The sequence below is a fragment of the Gadus morhua genome, chromosome 4 (genome assembly GCF_902167405.1).
Source record: "Gadus morhua chromosome 4, gadMor3.0, whole genome shotgun sequence".
In the NCBI taxonomy this organism is placed as follows: domain Eukaryota; kingdom Metazoa; phylum Chordata; class Actinopteri; order Gadiformes; family Gadidae; genus Gadus; species Gadus morhua.
Window position 1 is genome coordinate 5,794,687 of NC_044051.1, and position 18,055 is coordinate 5,812,741.

General features: G+C 49.9%; 1 protein-coding gene across 10 annotated transcripts in view; it reads right to left on the reverse strand.

Annotated features, from left to right (window-relative positions):
* Positions 1 to 18,055, reverse strand: part of sbf1 (SET binding factor 1) — a 70,991-nt gene that overhangs the window by 14,386 nt on the left and 38,550 nt on the right. For all 10 annotated transcript variants that reach the window (XM_030355259.1, XM_030355258.1, XM_030355264.1 and 7 more), the window contains 14 exons: positions 17,718 to 17,830; positions 17,157 to 17,306; positions 16,267 to 16,335; positions 15,546 to 15,707; positions 14,088 to 14,338; positions 13,256 to 13,428; positions 12,179 to 12,252; positions 6,514 to 6,706; positions 5,821 to 5,948; positions 4,648 to 4,823; positions 2,252 to 2,388; positions 1,754 to 1,961; positions 879 to 1,075; positions 241 to 378 (listed from right to left, as the gene is read on the reverse strand). In XM_030355259.1, the coding sequence (XP_030211119.1) occupies positions 241 to 378; positions 879 to 1,075; positions 1,754 to 1,961; positions 2,252 to 2,388; positions 4,648 to 4,823; positions 5,821 to 5,948; positions 6,514 to 6,706; positions 12,179 to 12,252; positions 13,256 to 13,428; positions 14,088 to 14,338; positions 15,546 to 15,707; positions 16,267 to 16,335; positions 17,157 to 17,306; positions 17,718 to 17,830 (2,169 nt within the window). The remainder of the gene's footprint in view (positions 1 to 240; positions 379 to 878; positions 1,076 to 1,753; positions 1,962 to 2,251; positions 2,389 to 4,647; positions 4,824 to 5,820; positions 5,949 to 6,513; positions 6,707 to 12,178; positions 12,253 to 13,255; positions 13,429 to 14,087; positions 14,339 to 15,545; positions 15,708 to 16,266; positions 16,336 to 17,156; positions 17,307 to 17,717; positions 17,831 to 18,055) is intronic.

The window sequence follows — 18,055 nt, forward strand, 5'->3', positions numbered from 1 at the left end:
ACAAGACGTAGCACACAGCCCCACAACAGAGCAGGTGGAGGAGCTGGGTGCTGCACTCACCCCAGGTGCTCATGTGGGTGGAGGTGCTCATGTGGGTGGAGGCTCTCATGTGGGTGGAGGCTCTCATGTGGGTGGAGGCTCTCATGTGGGTGGAGGCTCTCATGTGGGTGGAGGCTCTCATGTGGGTGGAGGCGCTCATGTGGGTGGAGGTTCTCATGTGGGTGGAGGTGCAGCACTCACCCGAGCTTCTCATGTGGGGGGAGATGAAGCCGCTGAGGGTGTTGCGTCCGGGGGTCTCGCCGTAGGAGGGCATGGAGGTGATGATGGCCTGCAGGTACTTCTCCTGCTCCAGGCTGGACGAGTCGGCCTGGGAGGGCACTGCAGGGACACACACACACACACACACACACACACACACACAGGGACAGACACACACATACACACACACACAGGGACAGACAGACACACACACACACACCCACAGGGACAGACACAGCTGTAAGGAGGTTGTAGGTTGGAACCATAATATACGCAGCCATCCTCTGCAACCCGTTTGATATTTAAGAGCTATTATCATTAATAAAATAGTACATAAAAGATACAGAACCACACATGTACCGCTGTTGATAGAAGCCTCAGCTCAATAATGAAATTCAAAATAAATAACAAAACAAATAGAAAATAATCCAACTGTCTTTGACACCGCGATCTCTGGACGCCCAAATCGGTGTGTGTGTGCGCGTGTGTGTGTTTGCCTGTGTATGTGCGTGTGTGTCTGTGTGTGTGTATGTGTGTGTGTCTGTGTGTGTGTCTGTGTGTGTGTGTCTGTGTTTCTGTGTGTGGCTGTGCGTGTGTGCATGCGTGTGCGTGTGGGCCACCTGAGGACGTGGCGTTGGGGGACTTGAAGAAGCCCACCACGCCCTTGGCGTGGAAGCCGGCCGAGCGCAGCAGCACGGCCTTGGTCCGGGAGTTCCTCCAGCACACCACGGGGAAGCGGTTCTGGCGGTAGCAGCGGCAGATCCTCTGCAGCGTGGAGTCAGGGATGCTCTGGGGGACGATGAGCAGCCCGGGGTAGCTGGAGGGGACGGGGGGGGCACGCATTTTTATTCAGCCGTTAAGAATTCATGATATACTCACACACACACACACACACAGACATTTATAGGCACACAACCCGTGGCCTCGACTCCTGCAGACCGTGTTAAGATCACTCTACAGGTCCCTCTACAGGTCCCTCTCCAGGTCCCTCTCCAGGTCCCTCTAGAGTCTACAGGTCCCTCTACAGGTCCCTCTACAGGTCCCTCTACAGGTCCCTCTCCAGGTCCCTCTCCAGGTCCCTCTAGAGTCTACAGGTCCCTCTACAGGTCCCTCTCCAGGTCCCTCTCCAGGTCCCTCTACAGAGAGTCTACAGGTCCCTCTACAGGTCCCTCTACAGGTCCCTCTCCAGGTCCCTCTCCAGGTCCCTCTCCAGGTCCCTCTACAGGTCCCTCTACAGAGAGTCTACAGGTCCCTCTACAGGTCCCTCTCCAGGTCCCTCTACAGGTCCCTCTACAGGTCCCTCTACAGAGAGTCTACAGGTCCCTCTACAGGTCCCTCTCCAGGTCCCTCTCCAGGTCCCTCTACAGGTCCCTCTACAGGTCCCTCTACAGGTCCCTCTCCAGGTCCCTCTACAGGTCCCTCTCCAGGTCCCTCTACAGGTCCCTCTACAGGTCCCTCTCCAGGTCCCTCTCCATGTCCCTCCAGTGGGTCTCACCTCCTGCAGACGGTGTACATGCGGTTGACGGTGGAGATGCGGAAGGGCTCGTTTTTTGAGCGCGTCAGGCTGTTGCTCAGCGTGCCCAGGCCCATGCGCTGGTAGTCACGGCAACAGGCGCGCTCCACCACGTTGCTCATGGTCTGGCGGTCCGACGAGCGCATGGTGGAGGAGAGGGTGAGGGAGGTCTGGTCCATCTCCTCCGACACTGGGGGGGAGGGAGGGGGGGAGAGAGTGAGTGTGAGGCGCAGAGAGAGAGAGAGAGAGAGAGAGAGAGAGAGAGAGAGAGAGAGAGAGAGAGAGAGAGAGAGAGAGAGAGAGAGAGAGAGAGAGAGAGAGAGAGAGAGAGAGAGAGAGAAATAAAGAGGAAGCGAGAAGGAGAAAGAGAGAAAGAGCCTGACAGACATACTGACAGAGAGGAGAGAGAGAGAGAGATGGGGAGAGAGAGACAGACAGACACATACAGAGACAGACACAGACCGGTCGCTCCCCCCCTACCTGAGATCTCGTCCTCGTCCAGCTCTGACTGCAGGCTGCTGCGGTTCTCCCAGGTGGGGGGGGCGTACTTCTTGCGGGTCACGTACTGCCGGCCGATGGTCCTCTTGGCCGTCTTCACCAGGTGCTTGGAGAGCGTCCTGTTTGAGACACGGCGCGTTAGATTCCTGAACTTGCGTGTCGGCCGAAACAGAGCATATACTGACACAGCATCTAGCATTGTAACTACTGATAGCACTTGTTCATATTGAAGGGTTCTCTTAGGCCTAAAAAAAAAAAAAGTTTGGTTCCTGTTGGTTGTCAGTTGAGGTCATGGGTAGGTAGGGAATTTATTTTATTTTTTTATTTTATTTTTTCCAGCGGCAGCGAATGATAGGTAGGTTGTTTTCATTTAAAAACGAGAAAATTCGCTCATCCTTGTACAGAATGAAGAGGTGCTGTACCAAAACGTAATTATAGTTTGCATCAAATTTTTTTTTTTTTTTTTTTTTTTTTATAAAGCTCATAAAATAATTTGGGTCGCACATAAATTGACAGGGTCGGTCGGAAACCGGAACCAAACACATTTTTTTTTTAGGCCTTACGATGACGGCAATGTATAGTCGGTTCACTTATTCACCATTATTTAAACTTGATTATTTACATTTAGAACCTAGAATTATAATAATACACTTGTATTCTTCTAGTTAACGGTGGGCATCCATGTTTTTTTCGAGTTGGTAGCTCAAACGCACGTAGGTCTGAGACGACACGTTTCCCATTCAGACTTTCCACCATTTGTAAATCATTGAATCTAATTCAAGGAACTAGAGTAACCCTTCCTACCCCTGGTCTGGTCAGGGTCACCCAGAGGGGGGTGTGTGGTGAATGGGGGGATGACTCAGGGAGTCAGACATTCATTCAACCACCACTGGGAGACCGGAAAGCTAAGTTGAAGTTTAGCCTCGCTCATCAGAGGGCATCGCGACACATTCTCTCACACACACACACACACACACACACACACACACACACACACACAAAGACACACACAAAGACTGGCACACACACACTGGCACGCAGACATGGAAACCGCGGGGGCAACCGAGAGGCGGTCACGTTTTCCACTGTTGAATTATTCAAACAGGCCACTGGTATGTTCCGCCATTCCTACTCACGGAGGCAAGGAGGGAGAGAGAGAGAGAGAGATCAACGAAGAAAGAGAGACATTGAATGTGATTGTGTGTGTGTGTGTGTGTGTGTGTGTGTGTGTGTGTGTGTGTGTGTGTGTGTGTGTGTGTGTGTGTGTGTGTGTGTGTGTGTGTGTGTGTGTGTGTGTGTGTGTGTGTGTGTGTGAGATTGAATGTGATTGTGAGTGACTGAGAGCTTTGCGGGAGATTGCGGGAGAGAGAAAGAGATAAGAGCAAGAATACGAGGATGAGAAAGAAGCGAGGCCGAAGACAAAAATATTAAAAAACAACAACTTTCAGGGAGAAGATGGAGAGGAGATAAGAGGATGATAACGGGAAAGCCCAAAGGCCAATTATGAAGCTTACTTTCACGTTCACTTTCACACTGATGAAAATGCAACATTTAGGTTTCCTGCATTGGGTCTGGGATCAACGGCCTCGCTAACACATCACAGGCCGGAGCGTTGTTCCGAGCAGCCGGGGTGTCAGGGTGGGGGTCTGTTCTTACGGTTACACAGCGCTTAATAAGCCAATTGCCCTATCCGTTGACGGTCGTAACGCATGCCGGCTGCTGGAAGATGTCAGGGGTCAGAGCGAGCTGTTGCACAAACGACTCAGTTCCCGTTCTCCACTGTTGCGTGAATTCCTGTGTTGTTGCCGTCTGTGTTTATGACCCTTTAATCTATATTCGTCCCTGCGCAGCTCAACTCAAAACTGAACTGAAACTTCACACACTGTAGCATCGCGTAGATGAACTGTAATCATACAGCGCTTTGCTAACCAGCTGCCACTTAAAGCGCTTTACAATACTGCCTCACATTCACCCATTCAGACGCCGGCGGGGGTGTCAGCCACGCAAGGCGACTGCCGGCTCGTCAGGAGCAGTCAGGGTGAGGTGCCTTGCTCAGGGACACCTCGGCACTCGACTAGGAGGAGCCGGGGATCGAACTAGCAACCTTTCAGTTACCAGCCAACCCGCTCTACCTCCTGAGCCACATGCCGTCCCTCTCTCCATTCAGCTAACATAACGTAACGTAACATAACATAATGACTCTCTTTCCGTGAAACAACTCAACACCGGACGGTTCTGTAAATCATCGACACGCCTCATAGTGTTTCAACAGACAACGAGCGATCGGTGGGTCGTAACGTCAGGTGGGTCCCCCCCATCACACCGAATGGACTGCGACGAGGGGGGGTGATTGGTCGGACGCAGGCCCCGCCCCTTACTTGAGCGACTGGTTCTTGTCCTTGGACTTGTGCTCCACCACCATCTTGGCGGCCTGGCCCACGGTGAAGGCAAAGGTGGCCTGGACGTGCTGCGGGTAGCGCAGCTTGTGAACGTGCTTCCTGAAGACCTCCGCCAGGTCCGACGCCACCTCCTCGTCGAACGCGATCTTCATCAGCTAGGGGGAGGAGGAAGAGGAGGAGCCACGGTCACTCTCCAAGGTCTGAGTCAGAAGACTTTAGATGGTGATCTAAGGTCCGAGTCAGATGACGTCAGATGGTGATCTAAGGTCTGGTTTAGATGGTGATCTCAGGTCTGAGTCAGATGAGTTTAGATGGTGATCTAAGGTCTGATTTAGATGGTGATCTCAGGTCTGAGTAAGATGAGTTTAGATGGTGATCCAAGGTCTGATTTGTAATCAAAGATCTAAATTAGATGACTCACGATGGTAATCTAAGGTCTGATTTGGAAGTTAATCTAAAATCAGATTTAAATGTTAATCTGAAGTCTGATTTAGATGATTTTACATGGTAATCTAAACTCTGATTTAGAAGACTTTAGATGCCAATCTAAATGCTAATCAGATTTATAATCTAAGGCCTGATTTATAATCTAAATTGTGGTTTAGAAGACTTTAGATGGTAACCTACGGTCTGATTTATAAACTACGGTCAGATTTAGATGGTAATCTAGGGTTTGATTTATAATCTTAAGTCTGATTGAGAAGGCTTTAGATGCTAATCTAAATACTAATCTGATTTATAATCTAAAGTCTGAGTTAGAAGACAATCTAAATTGTGGTTTAGAAGACTTTAGATGGTAACCTACGGTCTGATTTATAAGATACGGTCAGATTTAGATGGTAATCTAGGGTTTGATTTATAATCTAAAGTCTGATTTAGAAGGCTTTAGATGCTATTCTGATTTATAATCTAAAATCGGATTTAGAACTTCTAAATCCGATTTTAGATTATAAATCAGATTAGAGTTAAGATTAGCATTTTAAGCCTTCTAAATCAGATTTTAGATTATAAATCAGATTAGAATTAAGATTAGCATCTAAAGCCTTCAGAAGGCTTTAGATGCTAATCTTAATTCTAATCTGATTTATAATCTCAGGTCTGATTCGTCCGTCGTCCTGCTCCAGGGTGTGGTGTGTGAGCGCAGCAGCAGACCTGGAAGGTGCAGGAGCGCAGCTGCAGGCCCTCCTGGATGTACTGGTCCAGCGGCAGGCTGACGGAGATCCTCTTCTCCTTGGTGAGCGAGGCGATGGGGAACGACCGGGTCACAATCTGCTCGCCCACTAGGAGACGCCGGGGAGAGAGAGGGCGTTAGCCAACCAGTACAGCGCTACGTTTTCACTCGTTTCCCTTGAGATGCTCGTGGCTAGAGCTGCTCGTGTGTTGGTCAGCTAGATGGCCGTGCGTTCATAAAACAGATTTAATATTGTATGTTTGGCGTGCGGGCCAGAGTGACGTTTTCTCCTCGCTTCCTCTTGCCCTTATCTTCTCCCCTATCCCCAATCGTTCTTCATCTTCTCCCCCCCTCCTCCTGCCACTCACCTCCCTCTTTCCCTCCCTCTGCCTCTCCCACTTATTCTTGCCTTCCTCCTTCCCCCTCCCTCCCTCACTTACTCTCTCCCTCCCTCTCCATCTATCCCTCCCTCCCCCTCCATCTATCCCTCCCTATCTCTCCCAACCCTCCCCCCTCTCACCCAGTGGGTCGGTGGGCGTTCCCCCCCCCCTCTCCCCCCTCCCCTCCCTCTCACCCAGTGGGTTGGTGGGCGTGCCCTCCCCTCTCCCCCCTCTCACCCAGTGGGTCGGTGGGCGTGCCCTCCCCTCTCCCCCCTCCCCTCTCCCCCCTCTCACCCAGTGGGTCGGTGGGAGTGCCCTTGAAGATGAGGCGGTAGGTGGTGAGGAAGACGGCCCCCTCGGCGGGCAGCAGGGCGGGGCCCCCCATGCAGCCCGTGGCCTCCTCCCGGCCGTCAGAGATCAGGTGCACGCGCATGCCCTCCATCACCAGCTCCTCCCCCGCCAGCAGCGCAGGCCTCAGCAGCTTGGGCTGGGGGGGGGGTGGGAAGGAGAGAGAGAGAGAGAGAGAGAGAGAGAGAGAGAGAGAGAGGGAGAGGGAGAGGGAGAGAGAGAGGGACAGAGGGAGAAAGAGAGAGAGAGAAAGAGAGAGAGAGAGAGAGAGAGAGAGAGAGAGAGAGAGAGAGAGAGAGAGAGAGAGAGAGAGAGAGAGAGAGAGAGAGAGAGAGGGACAGAGGGAGAGGGAGAGAGAGAGAGAGGCAGAGAGAGAGAGAGAGAGAGAGAGAGAGAGAGGCAGAGAGAGAGAGAGAGAGAGAGAGAGAGAGAGAGAGAGAGAGGGAGAGGGAGAGGGAGAGGGAGAGGGAGAGGGAGAGAGAGGGAGAGGGAGAGGGAGAGGGAGAGAGAGAGAGAGAGAGAGAGAGAGAGCGAAAGAGAGAGAGAGAGAGAGAGAGGGAGGGAGGGAGAGAGAGCGGGAGAGCGAGAGCGAGAGCGGGAGAGCGAGAGCGGGAGAGGGAGAGGGGAGAGGGAGAGAGAGAGAGCGAGGGAGAGGGAGAGGGAGAGAGAGAGAGGGAGGGAGAGAGGGAGAGGGAGAGGGACGGGGGGGAGAGAGAGAGAGAGAGAGAGAGAGGACAAGAAGGTGCAGATGGAGAGGAGGAGACGGGAGTGAGAGAGAAGAGGGAGGTGGAAGAAGAGTGGATGGGAGTGAGAGAGAGTGAGAGTGAGAGTGAGAGTGAGAAGAGAGAGTGAGAGTGAGAGTGAGAGTGAGAGAGAGAGAGAGAGAGAGAGAGAGAGAGAGAGAGAGAGAGAGAGAGAGAGAGAGAGAGGACAAGAAGGTGGAGTTGGAGAGAGGAGAGGATGCATGGATGGATGGGAATGAGAGAGAGAAGGAGGGAGGGAGGTGGATGGGAGTGAGAGAAGAGGTCAGAAGGTGGAGATGGATGGAGGAAGAACAGAACAATGTTAGGGTGAGACGTTGAAACAAGCCCGGAAACAACTGTAGGTCACATCCTGATATCCTTCAGCAATCCTTGATCCAGACACTCACGCTGTAATCGGCCAAAAAAGTCAATAACATCAAGTTCTTAGATATTTAGCAGGTCTTTTGATCATGTTGAATAGTTTCAGAACTATTTTTTAACTAGGCTACATGGAACTTTTACGATTTTATTTTCATTAAAATAATTAATCTCTGCTGCGGATACAATAACCATCTGGCAGCCTACATGAATAAAACCAAACCGACGCAAACACTCATGCGGAAACCACTGCAAAGCCATGCCAGGACAGAGCATTAGCTAAAGTGCTGTAGCGCTCTCCATTATTCATCACCTATTATTACGGAGGCAATCATTTTAGAAAACGCATCCAAAGCTAACTTCAGCATGGCTTCAGATACATACAGAGCTTTGATCTAAGGGCCTCAGATATATGAAGCTATCGTCCAAAGCTCACTACAGTGACTTCAGATCCCTATCGTTAGCCTCGTCGCATAATTGCCCAAGTCATATTTTAAGGTTCATCTTGTATTTAGCGTCAAAAATGCCTTAGATCAATCAGGCAGATAGTGATTATAGAATGCAAAGAGCACTCTGATTGGCTTAGGAGATAGCCAATGAGGCGCAGTGAATCAGCAGTGTTAGGAGAGTAGAGTTCGGTCAGATATCACAATTTGGCCAAAATATGACTTCGGAAATTATCCTATGGAGGTTAACGGAATGGAGCCTTCCCCCCCAAAACCAACTACAGCGTCTTCAGATACAGAGGCGTATGGTGCAGTTTAGGGCGATCGGAAGGCCTCCTTGTTCTAAGAGGCCTACCGGCGAGGCTGCGGACAAACCCAATGAACCGCCGCTCTGCTGTCAGAGATCTCCATGGGACCAGGCGGTCTCATGGCATTAGCCGTCTCTGTTTGCACAACACAGCCGCCGAAGCCCCTAACTGGGCCGTGCGTCAGCAGGGGACCGGGACTGGTGGGAGACTGGTCTGGTGAGGACTACAGGGAGGCTCTTGTCAAAGGGCTGATGTTATGCCAGCAACTCTGGAGGGTGATCAACAATTACAAGCTGTTTGAAAATTGAAAGTCCCTTCCTCGGGCCTAAGTTCATGTTCGTGTTCGAGTTTGTTTTATTGGTCAAATGCACGGCATAACAGGCAAAGCAGTCACAGCTGGCAATGACATTTTTGTAGACGTTGGCGTTTTGTTTTAGTGTCCACCGAGATGTATGACGGACAGAGGAGCAACGTTTGCTACAGTCCAGTGGGTAGGCTGGTTGACTGATCTATCCAGCTCACATCTAGGTGGACACGGGCACTTTTGATGGCACTCAAACAGAGGAAAAGGCCGATTATCAAACGACTGTTGATGGCTAATCACACCCACACCTGGTGGCGTAATATCACCCCGTTAAACAACAAAGGAGCGGCGAATCTGTAGATGTGGGGGACTTTCGGCGTTCCCAGCGCAAGAGCAGCACGGATTGGGTGGATAAAAGTGGCGTCCCGGCCAATGATGAGCGTCTAAAAACGTCTCCACCTCTAAACGCACTCAAGATGATGGATCGGTAGCTGAAGCTATTTCCTACGGGGATTCACCACAGCCCTTTCCGAAACGCCCGTTTGTGGTGTTGTGAAAGGGTACGTGTCGTCATCTCTGCAGTAGACGTGTTATGGCACGTGATTTTAAAAACCCGTCGGACGAGTGGTTAACCTGCTAGGACCTCACTCCCTGTGGCATTCATTGAGAGCTAACCGGCATACTGCCCGACTATGTTAAGGGGCTTAGGTTCAGACAGGAGATAGATGACAGGGTCTGCACCGCGTTGGCTGATCCCTAACTCAACACCTATCCTGAAGTCCCACACATGCCTTTTTTGACGAGGCCAACCGCAACCAGGAAAAACAAAAACATCACCCATAGGTCAGACGGGACTATCGAAATTAATCCGGCATGAAATGCCACTTAAAGACTTAGACGTCATGAACCTGAACTACAACACACAAACCACGCTGTGGTTGACAACAGGAATGAGGGATTATTATTATCCCATGACCTCACAGGTGTACGACTATAATACAATACAAACATGTCAGGACAGGCTTATCTTCGTCACCATCTCTCCCTCGCTCCCTGTCTCTGTCCGTCTGTCTCTCTCTCTCCCTCTGTGTCACTCTCTCTCTCTCTCTGTGTATCTCCCTCTCTCTCCCTCTCTTACTCACTGTCTCAATGCATCTGGTTTTAAAAGGCGTCTATTCCCAAGCTTCACATCCCCAGCATAAACAAACAGGTTTGGGATCAACTGATCCGTGGAACGCCTTGACAACCAGAGGTCAACACTGTGGCCTGTTACCAGATGACAAAGGATGTGTGCATGCTGATGAATGGATTACTTGATACGCCGCTCGCTGAGTCGCCCAGGGAGATGGCAGAGTCACGAGAAGGGTGTGGTCGCTCGTCTGTGTGCGCCTAAGACGTGGAACTGAACACGTTCCAGACGTCAACGTAGCATGCGACATACGATGGCCGACGTAGGAATTCTAAGAATGTCCTCGCTGAACCCGAAGATATGGTGCTACACCAGGAACCCCCTGTGGGGCGTATGTGTCCACCACCTCAAAATACGTTTCCTCCCGACTGCCATAAGCACTCTGAACTCTTGCCACTAACAATGCACACGTGCACTCATGCACTGTAGGCCTCTTGTTTTAGTAACCATTGTCAGTCCATCAATTGTTGGCTTAAAGGTCCCATGACATGCCACCAAGTGTGGAGTGATTTAGGGGCGCAACCAGAAATTTTAGGGGCACACACCGTTAATCAACATGCCAACCAAATATTCACATTTCTACTAGTTTTCACTGTATTACTAATAACTATTTTGATAATAGATGCAGAAATTACAATTTGCCGTTTCAAATTCAATGTCACATTTTATTGTGATTCTCATCTATCCCAACGGTTTCCAGGTTTGCGCAAGCATCCGTTCGACTAGTACGGAAGCGACAGTTTCACGGGAGTGCGCCCGCTTGTTGTGCCGCTTGACAGGACGCTGAGCCTCCTCTCCGCCCGCTCGCCTCTGCATTGAGAATGCATTATCAGGCCCGACAAACGCCTCCCGTGTGTAAAGCCCTTTATGGCACCTGAAGCAGAGTCCTGCACTGGTTCTGGTGACCCGCACTTTTTGGATGAAACGAGTCGGGTCAGACGCCTGAACAGCGCAGGTTTTGCGATTGCGAGTGCGAGTTCACCGGTGCTGGATATGTTAATCAGGAGCGGAGGAGTCAACTTAAACCGTCAACAGTGGATGCACAACAATCTAAAGCACCAAGCCAGACACCAGATAGTGTAAATCCCCTCTAATGTTTGTAATTTTCCATTGGGTGCGGGTCGGGTGTCGATATCAATTTATAGTCGGACTACTGTCGGAACACGGGTCGGATGCGGTTTGAAGAATTGCGGGTGCGGGGTTTGTAAAATAAGACCCGTGCAGGACTGACTTGCACTGGCACACTAGCCGAAGGTCGGAAGAACGAGTCAATAGTTTGCTTGCTCATTGTAAATGCACGTAGCAGGTTGTGAAATATTTCGCCTTCGCACAGACATTTACGCACGCTCGATAATCTCTAGGACCCTCCCCCTCGACACATTAGCGGCCATTCCCTATCCTTCTTACACTCATTGGCCTGCTTAAGATTCCGGATTCATTGACGCGCCCCTTCCACATTTAACGTGTAAAAAAAAAGAGCAAATTTACTGGACGCACATGCGCGACCAGATGGAAAATTCGGTCGCACATTCTCAAATTTTGGTCTCAAAATGCGACCATTTGGTCACAGCCTGGAGCCCTGAAGCCGTTTTGGAAATCTGCCCCTTGTGACATCACAGGTGGGCGGTCTACCTAGATGTGTGACGGATAGATGAGCAACTTTTGCTACAGTCCACTGGGTAGGCTGGTAGACTTATCTATCCAGCGCACATCTAGGTGGACACGCCCACCTGTGACGTCATAAGGGGCAGATTTCCAAAACGGCTTGTAACGGCTAATCACACCACACCTGGTGGCATGTCATGGGACCTTTAAATGCAAATCGACGTCTGTCATGCCCTTAATGTTGAGCAGAACAGTGCTCACAAGCTGCACTGTATCCAAACTCCCCCCCCCCCCCCCAGCTTGCTGGTGTGGCGGCAGAAGCAACCTAAACAACACTAGACGAAAGGCACCCTCCACAGCGAAGGCACACACCAGACAACCTGCGGGCCGCCGTCCAACGGCGTTGTCCGAAGACCGGCCTCATACGATTGCCGAGAGAACCGCAACACCCAGCATGCATTGCACTCGCATGCTCGCACGCGCGTCACACAGGTTCCGCCTCGGCGGGGGAGCCGGACATACCTGCCGTGAGGCTTTGAGCGTGAGCTGCCGTGATTGGCCGGGAGAGGGGTGGGCGGGGCTTGCGGAGACTGTGCTTGGCCCCTGTCCAGCGGGACGTAAAAATAGGAGTTGGTTACCTTTTGGATCGGGGGCAGGCGCTTGCTCTCCCTGTGCACCGCGTCCAGCGTCTCGATGTGCATCTGGACGATATCTGGAGGGAGGAGGACGTCGGAATGTGAGCATCATTGAGGCTCAGTCCTGACCGCAGCGAACCGGGTTCGATCCCTGCCCGCGGTCCTTTGCCGCATGTCTTCCCCTCTATCTCCCATACCTTCTTCACTACCTTACTCTATATTAAAGCATAAAAATGCTAAAATAAATCTTTAAGAAATCTTCGCATACATTAGTATCGTTGTGATTATGCTTGGGATGTGAACGTATGATATGTGCTGGAAAAAGATTGGGTCCATTGAGATTGCAAGTTCATTACTTGATTCCCTAAAGTGTGTAATTTGCTATTGACGAGAAGTGTGTAATAGTGTGTAATAGTGTGTCATTTGCTATTGACATGAAGTGTGTAATAGTGTGTCATTTGAAATTGACATGGAGCAATCGAATTTACTATGGCTACTCGATTGCTTCATGCCCTGTTTGTGTTTACCTTCTCTGCCAACCTAAACTTGCCCTGTGTTCCAATACCAATACTACCCTACTACTTTAGCATTCCAGAAAAAGATTAGGCTGTCCCTATAAATAGAATGAAAAAAAGCAGCATGCCAAAAAATACCAGAGTGTCGTTCTACATCCGGCTAGGTTTCTCAGTATGCAAGCAGGTAAGTACTTTGTAAGGGAAGCTGCAATACGTACGACAAGTATATATAACTTTGTGGCGCTAAATGTACGCACTTATTGTATGGTGTACGTCGTGGCAATTAAAAAGAGTGCTTAGCATCGTGTAGCATCTTATCCTAGCTATCTTTGTTGCATACAGGGAAATGGGTTAACCTAGCGATTGTTATTGCTTAACACTTGGTTCTATGAACAGCCTTACTTCACTGACAGCATATATTTCTCTCTTCCTTCTTAAAAATGTAATTATTGTAAGTCGTATGGATAAAAAGCGCAAAATGTAAAAGTAAGAGAAAGTATGTGCTTTGGAACGCAGCCCTAGTGTCAGACCAATCAGACGGAGGCGTGGGTCCCGGACGCCGTACCTGGGATCATGGTGTGCAGGGCCTTCAGGTGTTCGTTGGTGACGCCGCTCTCGTTGCACACCTTGTCCACGAAGCGGTTGATGAAGCGCACCACCGAGTTGGCCACGTCCGACGTCTCGGCGTCCTCGAAGCCGCTCTCCGTGTCGTAGCTCTCCGCCATGCTGCCCGCGATGCTGCCCCACCCAAACACAAACGATTCAATGACATTGTTTTTGTACAGCCCTAATTCAGTACAACGGTATAGTTGCAAAGGGCTAACACGCCTATGAACACATGAATTCAGGATGATTACATGAATTCCTGAATCAGGTCCGCAGAGGATTCAATTAAATTACATTTTATTTGTTTACCCCTTAATCACAGTTACAGTCTGAAAGGGCTAACAGGCCATTTATTGATGACGCCCCCCCGACCGTAGAAGAAGAAACTACCTTAATTAGCAAGGAAGAGATGAAGAGAAGGAACGCAGAGTGGGGGGGCCCCTTCTTCCAGGGAGGATCAGGAGTGCAATTAGTGCCATAATTGACACAAATACATCCATACAAACATACAGGCAAAACACTTTAAATGAAGGATTGGGTGCTGGCTGGTTAACCGTTAGGAGAGTCCCGGCGCCCAGTCGCAGTCCCCGCAACAAGACACTCAGCGGGATGGCTGAGAGTAACCCTAACCCTAGAGTCTGGACCCCCCCTGTTGGTGACGTAGCTGACTGGGGAAGGCCTAGAGTCTGGACCCCCCCTGTTGGTGACGTAGCTGACTGGGGAAGGCCTAGAGTCTGGACCCCCCTGTTGGTGACGTAGCTGACTGGGGAAGGCCTAGAGTCTGGACCCACCTGTTGGTGACGTAGCTGTTGCTGACACTCTCCACGTCTCCCAGGCCGCCCGTCCTCAGCAGCCGGTTCTTGCTGGTGTCCAGCGGCAGCAGCAGGTAGCTCATGCGGTTGGCGTAGTGGATGGCCTGGCTGAACACCGTGCTCTCCTCCTTCTGCACGCGCTCAGACTGCATGTCCTTGGTGAGCGTGGGCCACAGCCGGTTCTGCTCCGAGGCCAGGTCCAGGGCGCTGACCTCCTGCCCTCCGCCCGCCTGACAGGGGGGGGAGCACCGCCGTGAGGAGGGGTTAAAGAGGGACTGAAGGCCAGGCGGGAAAGGGGCGAAACAGCACCCCCTATGGGAGGATAGGAGTCGCTGCAACCGCTGTTGTGTACGGTTGGGGTTACTTGCGGGAGAATCGAAGGATGTGATTGGCTCGTTCACTTGCTCCAACCAGGAGGGGGTGAATTCGACTCTATGTCTGTTATGTATATAATTTCAGACATTTCTGTTGGTTTATTCTAATATCACAAGTGAAAGTAGACAATTTCCGTGTCGGAGATGAAATAGCATTTAGTGAAATGGACCCAGGTATTTCTTATGGAAAGGGTCACTATAAACGGTTGACAGTTAGTTCCTTATTCAGTCAGAGTTGCATTCAAAGCTGCCCTCATTTGAAATCCAACCGTGCAATGATGGCGTTAGTCTTGGGCAATGCAACGTGTGCAGGGTAGTATCTTAACTTCTGTTTATGGCCTTGTTAACGGCAGGACATGAGTCACTGTACAACCACATGCAGCCATCTCACACGCTTTTATTATCGGGACGCTACAGTATTTAAGCAACGCTTTTACCGCAAATGCTGATTGGCTGTGTCGACATCTGCAGACCTTATCTTAACTACTGACACATGACAGCTTGCTACTTCCTTATGGAGTGTCTGTGTGCTTGGCCTGTACGAGTGTGTGTGGTGCGTGCGTCCGTGTGTGTGTGTGTGTGTGTGTGTGTGTGTGTGTGTGTGTGTGTGTGAGAGACAGAGAGTGTGTGTGAGTGTGTGTAAGGGACTGAGAGAGTGAGCGAGTGAGTGAGTGACTAAATGACTGTGTGTGTGTGTGTGTGTGTGTGTGTGTGTGTGTGTGTGTGTGTGTGTGTGTGTGTGTGTGTGTGTGTGTGTGTGTGTGTGTGTGTGTGTGTGTGAGTGTGTGTAAGGGACTGAGAGAGTGAGTGAGTGAGTGACTGACTAAATGACTGTGTGTGTGTGTGTGTGTGTGTGTGTGTGTGTGTGTGTGTGTGTGTGTGTGTGTGTGTGTGTGTGTGTGTGTGTGTGAGAGACAGAGAGAGTGTGTGAGCGAGTGAGTGCGTGCGTGCGTGCGTGAAAGAGAGAAAGAATGAGATAGAGAGTACGTTTGTGTGTGAGTGAGCGAGTGTGTGCGCTTGTGTGTTTGAGCGAGTATGTGCGTTGCGTGCGTGTCCCTCTCACCGAGCTGGGCTCTGGCGTGCCCTCCTCTCCCTCCAGGTACAACGCCCGGATGTGGTTCTGCACGTCGCTGTAGAACATGGCCTCCCAGAACTGCATGTTGGTCCACACCATGTGCTCCTGCACGCAGCTGTACGCAAACTGGGTGATCCCCGACCCCAGTTTCTGAATGGACGAACACACACATGCAACACAGTTCACCTCAGAACTAAACTGTTGGACCATTCCTGTCTCAGACTGTAACAAAGTGAACATTTAAGCAGAAATATTCAGCTTTTTTGTTAAAATCGATGGACAAATTGTTCGATTTTAATTAAAAAGCAGCATTTTTATCCACATTTTTACATCGTTACAGTATGGGACGGGATTGGTCCATGTGCATGTTGAACGTATGCAAGTGTTTACTTTGGTGGCAAAAGATCTACATTTATTTGATTACGTCAGTTTATTCTACAATAATAGAATCAGAATCAGAAAAGGTTTATTCCCAAATACATTACACATATTAGAAATGTGTCTTGGTATCCGTAGTATTGAAAAAGATAAGAGTAAATAAAAAATAAAAATAAATAAGTAGAGATACTCTATATACATATGCACCGTAATAAGATAAGAAGATAAAATAAGAATCTTCTTATCTTATTTTAAATATGTAATTTAAAAACAAAATAAATATATGGATGAATAATTTCAGCATTTCATGGAGGGATTCAAAAGGACGTACCCGACAGAAGGCAGTGACCAGCGGCAGGAGGGCGGCTGCAATACCGTGTTCGTCCATGTGGGAGCAGTCCTGAGCACCAAACACCAGCGGATCACACAAACAGACACAACAGGCCGCTCGGCCCGCGGGGACGGAGCCCGACAAGGACAATGACCAAGTAGAACGACCATGACTGAAGGGTTAAACCATTGGTTCTCAAAGTGAGGCCCGCGGGCCAATGGCGGCCTGCATAAACATTCCTGGAGGCCAGCAATGACATACAGATGTAAGTAAAAAAATAAAAAAACTCGACACTCTCTAGCTTTCAATTAAATCCTGTTGCATTTGTTAGTTTTAATCCGACTATGCATTACTTTGAAAGGATGAACCTCAGTTTCGTGATTTAGACCTCACTTGACCTCACTCCCAGAGGTCCACGGTGCAATGTTTTTTTTCACCACCGGGATGCTGACGGCGTTTCCCGCCAATTTTTTTTTCCTTTGGCGGCCGTCAGTCAAATTCTGGGTTCCTAAATTGGCCCTCGGCTGTCAAAACTTTGAGAACCCCTGGGTTAAACAGTACCTTCTGAGACATATTGAGAACAATATGTTGACAGCCAAAGCAAAAACCATAAAGGAGTGACGCACGTTAAAGACTGGAACCAGGAATACATCCGTCATGTTATTGGAAATCAATGATCACGTTTTTTAATTTTAACGACAACCGAAATTAGCCAATCGGTAAACAAAGGCACGGGAAATACCCGTGGCATTGCCCTTGCACGTGGAACAGCTGTTCCTTTAACAGCAAGAACATACTGTAGAGGAAATGTACACCGAGCTGCCCTGATAAGCATCAACACTTGAATGCTCCTCCTCCAAATCGGAGGACTTGTGTCGACCTTTCCTTACCTGTAAGGTGCAGTTCATCATGCGGACGATGTAGTCGAACTGCTGGTCGTCTAGAACGGCCCGGTTCTGCAGGACGTGTTGGTTCAGCTCCTGGGTGAGGCAGACCCGTGCCGCACGGCCCTTCAGCGCACGCAGTACCGCCGGCATCAGCTAGGGGGGCGATCATCACGAACAGAACAGTCGGGTTAGCGGCAGCTACGCATCCCGAGCACAATTGTCCGTTTTTCTTATTTAGTCATTTTTTCAGAGTTATAATAAATGATTGTTTGCGATTCTAGCAGACTAAATAAAGTTAAACCAAGTCTTATATTTAAGTTCATTATTCCGAAGTATGAATATCGGACAGAGCCTGGGATTCATCTGATCTGATGGTCCAGAACACGATTAGATAGTAAAAGAGTTAAAACGTTAAAAAAGTTACTCCAATGCTTCGCAGACTTCATAATTCAGTTTGACTTAACGTTTCGGCGTACCTTGTGGAATAGCTTACATCAAGTCATCGTGTCAACGAGCGAACAAAGTTTAAAAACTAGAAGTCGTTTCCAGGAACCTTTCCGGTACCTTCTTGGCTTCCAGCATCTTGTTCTCGAAGATGTACGTGATGCAGTTCCTGACCACCTCCAGGCGCCTCGCGCTATTGGCCAGCACGCTGCCGTGACGATCGACCACGTCCCCTGTGGAGCGGGAGAAGGGCGGTCAGACGGGCGGCCATTTGTCACCCAGAGCAACCGCTGGGACCCCCATTAAACCCACGCTGGGAGGCAGATTAGGAGGCTGTGTCTGGTCTAGACGGGACGTGGAAGCAGTTCGGGAGGCCATTGTAGGGCGCTTTGACACTGGACATACCCAAAGATTCACTCTTGACCACTTCCACTTTACTGAGAGGTTTTTCCCTGAAT